The sequence below is a fragment of the Ambystoma mexicanum genome, chromosome 12, assembly GCF_040938575.1.
Source record: "Ambystoma mexicanum isolate Mex_15411 chromosome 12, UKY_AmexF1_1, whole genome shotgun sequence".
Taxonomy (NCBI): Eukaryota; Metazoa; Chordata; class Amphibia; order Caudata; family Ambystomatidae; genus Ambystoma; species Ambystoma mexicanum.
In genome coordinates, this window is record NC_090936.1 from 637,059,284 (window position 1) to 637,073,761 (window position 14,478).

Sequence of the window (14,478 nt, forward strand, 5' to 3'; positions counted from 1 at the left end):
TTTGGCCTGTAGCCGTGTGCAAAGTTTTTGCCCCATTCAGTCTATGGGAAAAAAGACGTTTTGGGACCCCCCCCTATAACTTTGGCCCCCCTGGACGAATCCTTACCAAACTTTGGGAAATAATTCAGAGTGGCCCATTTACTTTTTTGCAAACTTTGGTAAGGATTCGTCCACGGGGAGCGGAGTTATAAGCTGCCCAAAAAGTGCTCTTCCTATGGAAACAGCAACTTAACCATAACTACATGGCCACTGCCGTGGCCATGTAATATATATATATATATGTGTATATATATATATATATATATATATATATATATATATATATATATATATATATATATACATATATACAAAACAAACACAAATGTATGGTGGGTTTAAAAAGGCTTGGGAAAAAAACATTCCACAATGCCACCTAGTAGCCATAACTAAAAGTTCAACTCCAGTTCTGAGCCACATCAGCAAGGCATTGTGTGTATGGAAATTAGCCCATATGTGAGCCTTTTACTCCGGGAAACTGACTTTGTCTTAGAGGGCAGTGCTACTTCATATATAGTTTTGCAAAGGTAGCGGGCGCCCCTCTCTCGAAAGAACAGACTTGATAACCTGTTCAGTGGTTATTAACCACTTGAGAGTTTGCAGCCACTGCTTTTACTCACTGTGCCTTTCACAGATGGGAAATATCGATTTGCATATCAGTCTTTGTCCTGCCCAGGGGCAGTCCAGCACCAAAATGCAATGGCAATTCCAACCTGAACGAGAGTACCACCAGCAACCCCATACACGTGTTTCACCCTTGTTGGGGATCATCAGTGAGGTGAAGCTGATGCCTCTCTAAGCACAGTGAGAGGGAGACCACGTCTGGTTGCCCCCAGGAGACCTAGGGTTACCAATCCCAGGTTCCTTGAAAAATAGTTTTGCAAAGGTAGCGGGCACCCCTCTCTCGAAAGAATAGACTTGATAACCTGTTCAGTGGTTATTAACCAATTGAGAGTTCGCAGCCACTGCTTTTACTCACTGTGCCTTTCACAGATGGGAAATATCCATTTGCATATCAGTCTTTGTCCTGCCCAGGGGCAGTCCAGCACCGAAATGCAATGGCAATTCCAACCTGAACGAGAGTACCACCAGCAACCCCATACACGTGTTTCACCCTTGTTGGGGATCATCAGTGAGGTGAAGCTGATGCCTCTCTAAGCACAGTGAGAGGGAGACCACGTCTGGTTGCCCCTAGGAGACCTAGGGTTACCAATCCCAGGTTCCTTGAAAAATAGTTTTGCAAAGGTAGCGGGCGCCCCTCTCTCGAAAGAACAGACTTGATAACCTGTTCATTGGTTATTAACCACTTGAGAGTTCGCAGCCACTGCTTTTACTCACTGTGCCTTTCACAGATGGGAAATATCCATTTGCATATCAGTCTTTGTCCTGCCCAGGGGCAGTCCACCACCGAAATGCAATGGCAATTCCAACCTGAACGAGAGTACCACCAGCAACCCCATACACGTGTTTCACCCTTGTTGGGGATCATCAGTGAGGTGAAGCTGATGCCTCTCTAAGCACAGTGAGAGGGAGACCACGTCTGGTTGCCCCCAGGAGACCTAGGGTTACCAATCCAAGGTTCCTTGAAAAATAGTTTTGCAAAGGTAGCGGGCGCCCCTCTCTCGAAAGAACAGACTTGATAACCTGTTCAGTGGTTATTAACCACTTGAGAGTTCGCAGCCACTGCTTTTACTCACTGTGCCTTTCACAGATGGGAAATATCCATTTGCATATCAGACTTTGTCCTGCCCAGGGGCAGTCCAGCACCGAAATGCAATGGCAATTTCAACCTGAACGAGAGTACCACCAGCAACCCCATACACGTGTTTCACCCTTGTTGGGGATCATCAGTGAGGTGAAGCTGATGCCTCTCTAAGCACAGTGAGAGGGAGACCACGTCTGGTTGCCCCCAGGAGACGTAGGGTTACCAATCCCAGGTTCCTTGAAAAATAGTTTTGCAAAGGTAGCGGGCGCCCCTCTCTCGAAAGAACAGACTTGATAACCTGTTCAGTGGTTATTAACCACTTGAGAGTTCGCAGCCACTGCTTTTACTCACTGTGCCTTTCACAGATGGGAAATATCCATTTGCATATCAGTCTTTGTCCTGCCCAGGGGCAGTCCACCACCGAAATGCAATGGCAATTCCAACCTGAACGAGAGTACCACCCGCAAACCCCATACACGTGTTTCACCCTTGTTGGGGATCATCAGTGAGGTGAAGCTGATGCCTCTCTAAGCACAGTGAGAGGGAGACCACGTCTGGTTGCCCCCAGGAGACCTAGGGTTACCAATCCCAGGTTCCTTGAAAAATAGTTTTGCAAAGGTAGCGGGCGCCCCTCTCTCGAAAGAACAGACTTGATAACCTGTTCAGTGGTTATTAACCACTTGAGAGTTCGCAGCCACTGCTTTTACTCGCTGTGCCTTTCACAGATGGGAAATATCCATTTGCATATCAGTCTTTGTCCTGCCCAGGGGCAGTCCAGCACCGAAATGCAATGGCAATTCCAACCTGAACGAGAGTACCACCAGCAACCCCATACACGTGTTTCACCCTTGTTGGGGATCATCAGTGAGGTGAAGCTGATGCCTCTCTAAGCACAGTGAGAGGGAGACCATGTCTGGTTGCCCCCAGGAGACCTAGGGTTACCAATCCCAGGTTCCTTGAAAAATAGTTTCGCAAAGGTAGCGGGCGCCCCTCTCTCGAAAGAACAGACTTGATAACCTGTTCAGTGGTTATTAACCACTTGAGAGTTCGCAGCCACTGCTAGGCGAGTGCTAAGGGGAGGCCAGGTGGACAAGTGCCAGGGGAATGCAGAGTGTGCAGGGGAAAGAAGGTCCACGTGCTGAGTGTGAGGATGGGGCTGGATGGCTCAACATGGTTCAGGCCCTGCCAGGCTAGTGAAGGGGGAGGTAGCCTGGTAGGACAAGTGCAGGTTAGCTGGGGGGTAACGGGAAACCAAGTGCTGGGGTAGACTGGTGGAGGAGGGCCAGGTGCCCTGTATGAATCAGAAGGAACCAGGCAGCAAGTCAAAATGAGGCAGAGGGGGGCATTAGATGGGGAGAGGGAGAGGGCAGGAGGGCTCTTGAAGGGAGGTATTTAGGGATAGAGTGTTGGATGTAGCTGGGTCCCAGGCCCCAGAAAGTCTTGTGGATGAGGCAGAGGGTCTTGAAGTTGATCCTTGCAGCAACCAGGAGCCAGTAAAGATATTTTAGGGCTGGAGAGAGGAGATCCCTGGGCTTGAGGCCAAGGATTAGTCTTGCAGTAATATTCTGGATTAGTTGAAGGGGGTGAAGGGAGGATTTAGGCAGATTGAGGGATTTAGGCAGTAGTCTAGCCTAGAGAGGACCAGAGCTCTGGAGACATTGAGTTTCTGGGGGAAGGTGAGGAAAGATGGAATGCCTCTGAGAAGGTGCAGCTGGAAGACAGCCTTCTTGGCAAGGTACGTGATGCGAGAAGAGAAGGAGAGAGTGGAGTCGGAGATGACACCAATGTTTTTTGCCTCACAAGAGTGCACAAGTCAGGCACCTCTACACAACTGTGTTTGGCTGTTATTGAGCCTTGCATGCTCATACCAGTCCAAAAGCATGCAAACGCTCACTCTGAACCACACTGATTAAATATGCAAAAACGTAGATTTGTTTAACAGCAATTGTTTTGTGGGTTTTAAATTCAAGAGCTGGAAATTGCAGTTGACAGCACGCACTCCAAAAGTAGGAGGACACCGCCCACAACATTCCCACATTATTAAAGGAATGCACATATAGGGGAGTACATGCAATGCAACTGTTACAATGTTTAACTAGTATAGCTAGATTTAAGATTTATCATTAAAAAAGGTTCTCAGCTCACTGAGCAAACATTAGCAAATTGAATTGCTAATAATATTTAACTTGCAGAACTGATTTGCCTGGTATTTTGCAAACACACAGTAGACTGGACATTCTGGGAAAGATTTGTTAAAAAATGAAAAGGGTATTAGGAAAGCAAAATAAATGCTGTTTTGGGCCTACTCCTATTCATTTTCCCATACAGAAAAAGTCACAATTTCTGTGCTCCGCAGGGCAAAAACCACTGGATGGATTTGGACCAAATATGAAGCACCCTTCTTCCAAAAATATAGCTATATCACCCATGGTGCTTTGCGGCAGAGAGTCTGCAAGACTTTTCAGAAATGAAAAAGCTGCCTTTTCCCCCCAAACAATTCTTCTGCTAATAACATGTGACTTACTAGATGGATTTGGATTACTTTTTCCAAATGAAATATCTGTCAAGGGCCCCCCCGAACTGCAAATTTTGGAAACAAAATCTTATAAAATGCAAAAGTTATTAAAAGAACCAAAACACCAGTTTTAACCCCATTTATTTTCCTGTAGAGAAAAAGTTCAATGGCTTGGGGTAAATCATCCATTCAGTAGCCTTTGAAATATTCGACAGAGGAGGGGGTGCCCCCTGCTCCTTAAAATTACCTCGGCCTTCGTGCTTTGCAGCATAGAGGGTGAGAAAGGGTAATAACATTTGACTAGCTGGGTCGATTTGGAAAGCATTTTCTAGACAATATGGTTGTTAAGGCTCCCCCCAAACAGGAAATCTGAGGAACAATTTGTTAAAAAAATGAACACTTTTTTAAGAAACCATAAAAACACAGTTTTCAGCCTACTCCCATTCATTTTCCCATAGAGACAAAGGGCAGTTTCTTAACAGACGTAGCGCGAAAACCGCTTGGTAGATTTGGACCAAATAAGAAACAATGTGGGCACAAAGCATTGGTTTAATTTCCTTGACTGGTTTGGGCTAAATCTATCCAGTAATTTTTTAGGATATTCGACAGAGACACAGGGGTGATCTCTGTTCCTTAAAACCTTTATATATATCAGTCTCTGTGCTTTGCAGCAGAGAGGCTGAGAGGCTTTTCAGAAATGAAAGATGCCATTCCTACTTTGCTCGATGCAAGTGATTCCTGCGATATTACTGAGAGAAGCCACAGTTTAAATTATTGAACACGCTATTTGGAGCAGGAAAAAGGATGCCAACAAACTTTACAGAGTCTAACAACGTTCTCGACTTCAGAAAGAGACCCAAAACATTTCTGTTTATCTAGCCACTCCTACAGGAACATGGTAATTCTGAACAACAGTGCTTAGATGGCCTGGCCATAGGCACCATATAAGACTAATAGCAATAACAATCACATCAGGCTAAAGGGCAGGAGTGGTGAAGAAGACACCATGAGAATTTGGGGGCTGGGGAGCAAGTTACGGGAAGAACATTATCGGTTTATCTGGAGAACACCATGGAAATCTCATGAGATTACCGTGGCAGCGCCACAAGATGCTCTCAGAAAAAAAATGTGTCATACGAAGCAGTGATAGGGGGCAATGGAATAGGGTTTAGGAGGGAAAAAGCAATTCAGCGAAGTGAGGGGACATAGAAAAAAGAACGGGGCACATGTTGAGCGTGCCTGTGAGGACGTGGAAGACTTTTTAATTTGGAGCAATTTTTTCCGTTATCGCAGGATTTGTCGAACCGCTACTCTACCGCAGGAATTTCTGTTATTGGAAATTAATACTTTGAAATGATCGTGGAAATAAGGAGTTAGGAATAAATAGTTTACCATCTGCAGTGTCTACATCTACTGGGCAGAGGCCAATGGGTGCTTGATAACAATTAATGGCTTGACAAGGCCAGTGGCCATGGCTAGTTGGCCCAAAAGAAAGCTGTTGGTGCAACACCTACCAGGGCCGCGGCCGATGGCCATAGCTGTGAGACCTCAAGCAACTATGCAACATGTTCAGCCGTGGCTAGTCGGCCCAAAAGAAAACTATTGGTACAGCATGCACAGCAGACACGTCCAAAGACAATTTGTAGTGAGAACTTAAGAAACTAGGAAACATGTTTCGCTCTGGCCACTGGCCATGGCTAGTGGGCTCAAAATAAAGCTGTTGGTGCCACCTGTACAATGGCAACGCCCAAAAGCCATGGCTAGTGGGCCCTGAGGAAACTATACTATAACAAAACCTTTGAAATTCAATGAAAGCACATTAGTTAAGAGAGAGTGAAGGTGATCAGATTTAACTCAACAAAACCCCTCAAATGCAGCACTCACATTTCAAGCAAGTGCACTTAACTAGGCGGCCCCTGTTGCGCAGTATATACCCACATTGATGGCCTTACTGGTGACATCACTAATTACATTACACATGGCATCACTGATGACATCACCAATGGCGTTACTAATGGCATCACTGATGACATCTCCAATGGCGTTATTAATGACATCATACAAGACGTTACAGATGAGATCAATAATTACATTTTATATGACATTATTGATCATATAAATTAGAATATCTTTGTTCACCTCTTTTGATAGGTATTTTATTTGATTACACTGGAACAACATACTGATACAGAAGTATCATATGATTAGGTGTGGAGCATCCATTTATAGTACTTCTACACTTCTAAGATGTAAGATAAAAATATGTAACATTATACAAATGGTTTGAATTGTATGTATTAGTAAGCAAATAAGGTAAATCTATTTCAGATGTTTGAAACATAAAGTAATAAGTATATGCAGTAGTACAAAAAAATAAGAATAGATAGAAGTAGAACATGTTTAATAGTAAGTGTTATGAAAATAGTAAATGTACACATTTAAATTTACAATTCCCCCCCCCCACCTCCAGTACTATCTGAAATGTCGTCAGGCCTAGTACGATAGTCTCTTGTTTTGTTCCTCCCCTCCCTTTCTGCACCCCTCACCTTTTGTTTTCCTCTGGCTCTACCAGAATTGTCATCAGGCCTAATACGGTAGGTGCCTGTCTGTTTCCATTTCCTTCCCACTCTCCCCCTCCCTTCCTTATCTATGTCTTAGCTCTTGCACTATCTGAAATGTCCTCAGGCCGAGTAAGATAGTTAATTTCACATCCTTACTGTTCATGGCCTGTAAGAATGTCATTGTACTTTCCCTTGTTCCCTCCCTTGCCTTGAAGTGCTTTGAAACACATTGTGTATAGGCGCTATATAAATAAACTATCATATCATATCCTTACTGTAATAACATTATGATTAACACATTATTTTCTAAATTACAAGTTTTATTTGAAAAATCCCATATAATATAAAGTTTGTCTCTGTGTGCATTGCAATAGTAAAGAATCTAAGAATTTAAAGTGTGGTTAATATACAAAAACAATTCAGTTACTTATACTAAATAATTACATTTATAGAAAAGAAATGAAGATTAGAAAGTAAATATTTAATTATAGACATGGCAATTGTATTACTAATATTTGTAGTCATTTATTTTAAAATAAAATATGAATTTGTATTCCAATATAACAGACTACCTTCCAAAGTACGTAATAATTTCTGAATGCACCTACAATTGTGCACTGTACACTACATTTAAAGAAACAAGGGCAGAATACAGTATACTGTGTAAATATGGAATGTGTGCACGATGTTATTGATCAAAAAAGAGTTGTAATATTTCAAAATGTAATTAATCAAACTACTAATATCAGTGATGTAATTAGTGCCCATGGTTACCATAGAAACCTGTTGGTGCAATATCTACAGTGACCAAGGCCAAAGGCCGTGGCCACTGGGCATGGCCTAAGGCTATGGCTAGTGGGCCCCAATGAAACCTATTGGTGCAATATGTACAGTGGCCAAGGCTGAAGGCCACAGGCCATGGCTAGTGGGCCCCACAGAAACCTATTGGTGCAACATGTGCAGTGGCCACAGCCGAAGACCATCGCTAGTGGGCCCCAAACAAACCTATTTGTGCAACATGTTTTGTTGCCACGGCAGAAGGCTATGACCAATGGTCAAGGCCAAAGGACATGGATAATGGGCACCAAACAAAGCTTTTGGTGCCAAATGGCCAGTGTCCAAGTCAAAAGGCCATGACTAGTGGGTCAGAAGAAAACTATTGGTGCAACATGTGCAGTGGCCATAGCTAAAGGCCATGTCTAGTGGGCCCCAAAGAAACGTATTGGTCCAACATGTACAGTGGCCAGTGGCCATGGCTGAAGGCCTGAGTGTTAGTAAAATGCAAAGGGCCTCATTACAACCCAGGCGTTAAGGGGTTAACGGCACCGTAAAAGGTGTCGGCGCCGTTAAACTCTTAACGCCTGATTACGAGGTCCCTTTGCGGGTGGCACTTTAACGCCTGCTTTTAGCAGGCGTTAAAAAACCAACCCGCAAAGGGACCTAGGAGCTAATTACGGCACCGGAATTTACGGTGCCGTAATTTGCGCCTTCCCCAGTCCCATTTAGCCCTATGGGGCAAAAATGGGAATGGGGAAGTGCCATGGTGGCATGGGGAATTACCGCGCCGCCAACCTTGGAATGGGGCGGTATTTCCCCATTCCACCATGGCGGACTGGTTACAACACCGGCACCAACCATGGTGCTAATAGCGCCATGGTTTAGCGCCGGGGTTGTAATGAGGGCCAAAATGTACAGATTTACATTTTCTATTGTGCTTATTATAAAAATAGTATCTAAACATATTTTTTTCTAAATGTGAAGAGTTAAAAAAACATGTGAAACAAATAATATTCCCTTATGTATTGTGATATATTATATGAATTCTAAGCATTGTATTTTTAAAAAATGATTACTACTGCATAATTACATATATACAAAAGTAATGAAGCTTAGAAATTGAGGATTTACTTTTAGGCATGCAATTCGATTTATATTACTTTCAGTTATTTATTTTCTAAATTAATTAAAACTTTTTATTCCACTGTAGCAGATGACATGCCAAAGGAAATTATTCTTTACATACTATTCTATTTTTTGTTGTACTCATTTTTGTATGTACTTCAAATTGTGCACCATACACTAAATTTAAAGAATTTACAGCAGAATAAAATGTACTTTGAAAATATGTATATATACTTTATATAACAGAAAATAGTCCTAAAAGTTAAAAATGTAATTCATGTAACCAGTGCTTTTATTCATCAAGTCATATATGATGTTATGTCTGATATCATCAGTGATGTAATCAGTGATCACATATATGATGTAATTACTGATGTCACCAGTGTTGTCAGTGATGTAATCTCTGATGTCATCATTGTGGTCATACACTGAGCAACATGGGGCGAGTAGTTAAGGTGGCTTGGCCTGAATTGTCTGCTAAATTTCATGGGTTTTGTTGTGTAACATTTGTACATTAATACCTCTTTTCTCCACTGAATATATATGAACTGAACATGTTCAATGCCATCCAGACCGCGTGGCCCAGCTAATTATCTCTGGGGTAATGGAAACATGATTTCATATCTGCTAGTTGGTGGTAATGGAATCTGACTCTGCTGTGGTAAATGGGACTTATGGAAGCCGGCACTGCTGTGCTACCTAGACACATTGAATCTGACATTGGTGTTCTAAGCAGGCACATTGGAATCTGTCTCTGCTGTGGTAATGAACCTAACTGCACCTGGTCTCACTGTGGTAATCAAACATAATGGAAGCTGTCACTGCTCTGCTAAGTGGATGTAATATAGCCTGGCACTACCTTGCTAACTGGGCATCACAGAACGTGGCTATGGTATGAGTGGAAAGAGTTTGAGGGCAAACACTGGACATTGTTTGAGTTTTGGGGCGTTTGATGGCACGCCTGCTATATTATGGCAATGCCTCCCTTTTTATCTGTGTGCCAAAACAAATTACAGCATTCCCATGATATATGATGACAATATCTTGTAAATAGCTATACAGTGCCTATGCATCAGCCACAACTATTGGTGTTACCAATACTTTTTTTTTATAAAGTGGTAACATTATCGACAATGTCTGCAAATAACAAAAACGATGCCTCGTGGGCCTCATTATCAAAACTGCAGCATCGGTATAAATTACGCATTCTGATTTTTTCCCTGCAGGGCATGCAGCTAAGCGTTACTGGAGTGTGCCAAATTCTCTTCTTTAACACCAAATGTGTGCCCACTAAACATAACAGGTGTATTTGTAGAGCGTACGCTCACCCCAGAGAGACAGCTTGGTGCTGTTGACCGATACCAGATGTTTGTTGTTACCCAACTTAATAGTTATCATTGTATCGACCTCCGAAGCATGAAAGGCTGCTGAGTGGACTTGCCTGGATTCGAACCTGTGACCATGAGGTTAAACACAGGCCCCTGAATTGTATGCATTAGTCCACTGACCCACAAACCTGGCCTCAACTAACTTTGCGGGACACATTGCAAAGGGGGGAATGGTCAATGAAAATAAAGGCACCCCTATTTCCTGTGTGCATGATAAGTATTAACAAAGAATGCAAAAGGGCAATCAGGCCCTGGCCTGGGTCCTGCATGTCTATCACCGGGGAGGTGATGACATCTTCCTACTACGGGTCAGGGTCACTCATGCTGTCAACTTCAGATCGGTGCACCACAGGTTGAAATTTGACAGAACTACTACTGCTCTGTCTAATGTGAAGTACTTTCTCCAAGCACTGCCAGTGCTCGTTTTGTGCAATGGGCACTCAGGCCCTGAGTGCGCATGCGCAAACCTATCTGCGCAGCGCGAGGCATACAGTAATCCAGCCCCATGCTAGGCAGTTTTTGGAGCTGACTTCCTGATAGAAAGTGTCATTGCATTTTTTTCTCCTGATAAAAACATACCTGTGGGGAACAGATTGGGTGTCATTACGAGGTTGGAGGTAGCCATGGTACTATTAGCGCCATGGCTACCCCTTACCGCATACCAGGTCCGGGTTCCCTGAATGGGGAATTACCGGGCCATTCCAACTTTGGAGGACCCAGTATTTCCCCATTCAGGGAACCCATCCCCATTCCCATTCGATCCCCATAGGGCTCAATGGGAATGGGGACAATGCTAATAACGTGCTCGTTATTAGCATGCTGGTCCTTTAGCGGCTCCCACTAAGGGCGCCTGGTAAAACCATTCGCCATTAGCGGGACCCGCTAAAGGACCTCGTAATGCAGCGGTAAGGGGTTAACGGCACCGGCGCCGTTAACCCTTTACTGCCGAGGTCGTAATGACTGCCAATGGCCCTCATTAGGATCCAGGCGTTAAGGGGTTTACGGGGCCGTAAACGGCGCCGACCCTTAACGCCTGATTCCAAGGTCCCTTTGCGGGATGGTGATTTTAACGCCTGCTTTTTGCAGGCGTTAAAACCCATGCCGCAAAGGGACCTTGGTGCTAATTACGCCACCGTAATTTACGGTGGCGTAATTAGCGCCTTTCCCCATTCCCATTATGCCCTATGGGGCAAAAATGGGAATGGGGAAGGGTAAAATGGGAAATGGAGATTTACTGCCCCACTCACCTTGGAATGGGGCGGTGAATCCGCCATCCACCATGGTGTAAACGTAGTTTACACCATGGTGGTAAGGGTACGACCCAGGCGGTAATTTACCGTCTGGGTCGTAATGAGGGCCAATGTCTGTTAATAATGGTCGCTCTTACAGTTATTGGTGTTTACACCTGATAGCTAGTTTCATACACTGGGAACAGAGAAGGGACATTATGTTCTGATGTCTGGCGATGTTTAAAAAACATAAGAGACCACTTGAAATGCTACGGTTAATTATGAATGTGAAGGCGCCTTGAAGTGGGTAGGTTGGAGGAAGTTTACGGTAATTTGTGGTGTTGAACACTATGCATGTGTACCTTTATGCACACGTATGATATTTCCTTTCTTATAAACCTACACGGCGCAATAGAAAACAATTTTAAAAAAGTGATTATTGCTACCGCATGATCACACCAATGTATTCCTTCTTAGTTCAGTGAGCCATCTTTACTTTATTGGTACATGATAACAGGAAGAACATCTGTTCCTGTCTTCAGGTGTCAGCGGTAGCAACCCTATGGAAGAAATGGATGAAGACGATGAAGAACAGCTTACTGCGTATGCCATTCAGCTGAGCATTGAGGACTCTATTGAAAGCAATAGCCTGGCATCTTCTCGACATCTGGAAAGGTAAATGTTACTCGCAATCAGACATGGCACAGGGTTGCAGAGCTAGCGCCATGTGCAATGTACAGGCATGGGTGCCTTTAGATCAGTGGTAATTGGAAATGTGGAAGACGAAAAGGCAAGGATATGGCCAAGATGAAGCGTTTTGACCCTGAAATGCAGCTTGTGTGGTCATCACTCTGTTTTGAGCCGCTCACCTGAGACTTGTGGCAGCCCCCTTAGTGTGATATATAGTTGCATGCTATAACCCAACCCTGTTTCATGGACAAAGATCCATAGACATTAGGGTTTCCTCGTCCGCCCATGGCCAAAGCAATTGCAATTTTAGAAAACTAAAATAAAAGATTTTTCCGTATAAATGTGTTTCTTTACAGTAAGCACTCATCATACATGTATCATTTAATTATCTTGGCAGAAGAATGTAGCATCGAATCCTCATCCAGTGCAACAACATGAGAGACTTTTTTCTCCAAAATCCATTCAAACGTCTACACAACCTTCATATCAATATCCAAAGCAATGTACTCGTTTAGCGACCCCCAGAATATCAAGGCATAAGGTATTTCCTGTCACAGCTATCACCCTTGATCCATGGAGTCGTTATCGTAGCAGAAATGTCATTTTCCATGGATCCCTTAACTTTCCCCATACCATCTGTGCTGACCAACGGCCACAGCAATGCATTGAGTAGGTGGGATCCTGCGCTCGCCCTGCAGGCAGCCAGGGCAGTAGCCCTGAGCTTTCTGTCTCCCCACTAGATGTCACATGGGGACAAAATGGTGTGCAATGAAAGTTGGGGGGACAAACACCCCTGTCCCCCCCTAAAATTACGCCAATGATAAGGAGCACTATACAGCATAACAGTGTTTTCAGCCGCCACAAGACAAGAATGGGGGGCGGGCGGGACAGCAGAGAAACAACAGTAATGGTCCTACTAGGCTGTGTGACATTTGGATCGTGCAAGTGCAATAAAAGGAAGTGCAGGTTGGAGGGGGTTGGTGGAGAGAGGGGTCAGGGGGTGGTAAGTGGCAGTCAGTGGAGCAGGCAAAAATGCAGGGGGGAGGGGGAAAAGGAAGAAAGGACCCAGGGGCTAGGCAAGTGGTGGGGCGAGCGCAGGGGGGCAAGTGCCATGGGATGCCTTGGGCAGACCACTGTCTAAGTGCGAGGATGGGGGGTGGACCAGACTGGGGAGGGATGGCTGGTCATGGAGGGGGACCTGGAAGGCCAGTGCTGGTTTGGGGGTGCTAGAGTAGACTGATAAAGGAGGGCTTGGTACTCTTTATGCCAGTCGCAGCGTCAGATACGGACATTAGCAAGGGAGGGTGAGATGAAAGAGTTAGAGAAGAGCCTGATCTTAAGAAGCTTCCAGAACTTAAGGAGGTCGGACTCAAGTCTGAAAGGGGCAGGGAGGCCATTCCAGAGGGACACACCTGTCGAAGAGAGAGATCTACCCCCCACTCTCTGCTTGGAAAAACGTCTCATCTGCAGAGAGTTGGAGCTAGAGGGCGGCCAAATGACTCTAGCCGTTAGGTATTTAAGGAGCAAGAGAGTTTGGTGTAGCTTTGTCCCAGGCCCCAGAATGCCTTGTTTATGATGCAGAAGGTCTTGAATTTGATCCTTGTAGCCACCGGGCTTCAGTGCAGAGATTTAAGGGCTGGAGAGATGCGGTCATTGGGCTTGATGACATGGATAAGACTTGCAGTCCTATTCTGGATTAGTTGAAGGGGGCAGAGAGAGGAGAGACAAGAGGCTGTTGCAGTAATCCAGCCTAGAGAGGACCAGGGTGGGTAGAAATTAAATAGTATAAGACATTGGAAAAAAGAAACCTGTTTCAAAGTGAACCCTGCATTACAGCAACACGTGATATTTGCTCTTTTACCCAGCCAAATTGAAACTTATTCATAACGTCTGGTCCTAGTTATTTTCTTGCCAGGTAGGAAGAGCGGGAATTGTATATGTGTGTAGGTGATTTCCAGAGACGACCTGTCCATGTGTATGCTGATTTAAATGATATATGGTTTGGGGACATAACACTACGCAGAATTATGGGTGAATGTAGGATCACCCTTGGGATTCACCAAACAATATTGGGTTGTATTCCTACCTGCCCATACCTCTGTTGAGAACATGACTATTTTTGAACTATTTCAATAAAGATGTTTATTTTTAGAGTGTATCCTGTTTATTGCTTTTGCAAAACAACTATTTCTTATCTCTGTCTGATGCTGAACAGTGACTATAGCGAAAACACATGTGAAAAGGACATGGCTCTCAAGATGCCCAACCTAAGGAGGAACAACACTGCCCATCCTAACCCAATAACAATTTAAGCAATTTGATTGGAAGCAGAAGTCAGAAATTGATGCAATCACCATCTCCCTTAAATAAAGGTAGGCAATGCATCAATCCTGGACAGCCATCATCCATGATATAGTTTTCATCCTCCAGGGAGGGGCAGTTTATGCTG

General features: G+C 44.2%; 1 protein-coding gene across 3 annotated transcripts in view; it reads left to right on the forward strand.

The window, feature by feature from the left end:
• Nucleotides 1-14,478, forward strand: part of ASB15 (ankyrin repeat and SOCS box containing 15) — a 465,607-nt gene that overhangs the window by 60,107 nt on the left and 391,022 nt on the right. For all 3 annotated transcript variants that reach the window (XM_069629105.1, XM_069629106.1, XM_069629107.1), the window contains exon 2: nucleotides 11,882-12,014. In XM_069629105.1, the coding sequence (XP_069485206.1) occupies nucleotides 11,902-12,014 (113 nt within the window). In that variant the 5' untranslated portion in view covers nucleotides 11,882-11,901. The remainder of the gene's footprint in view (nucleotides 1-11,881; nucleotides 12,015-14,478) is intronic.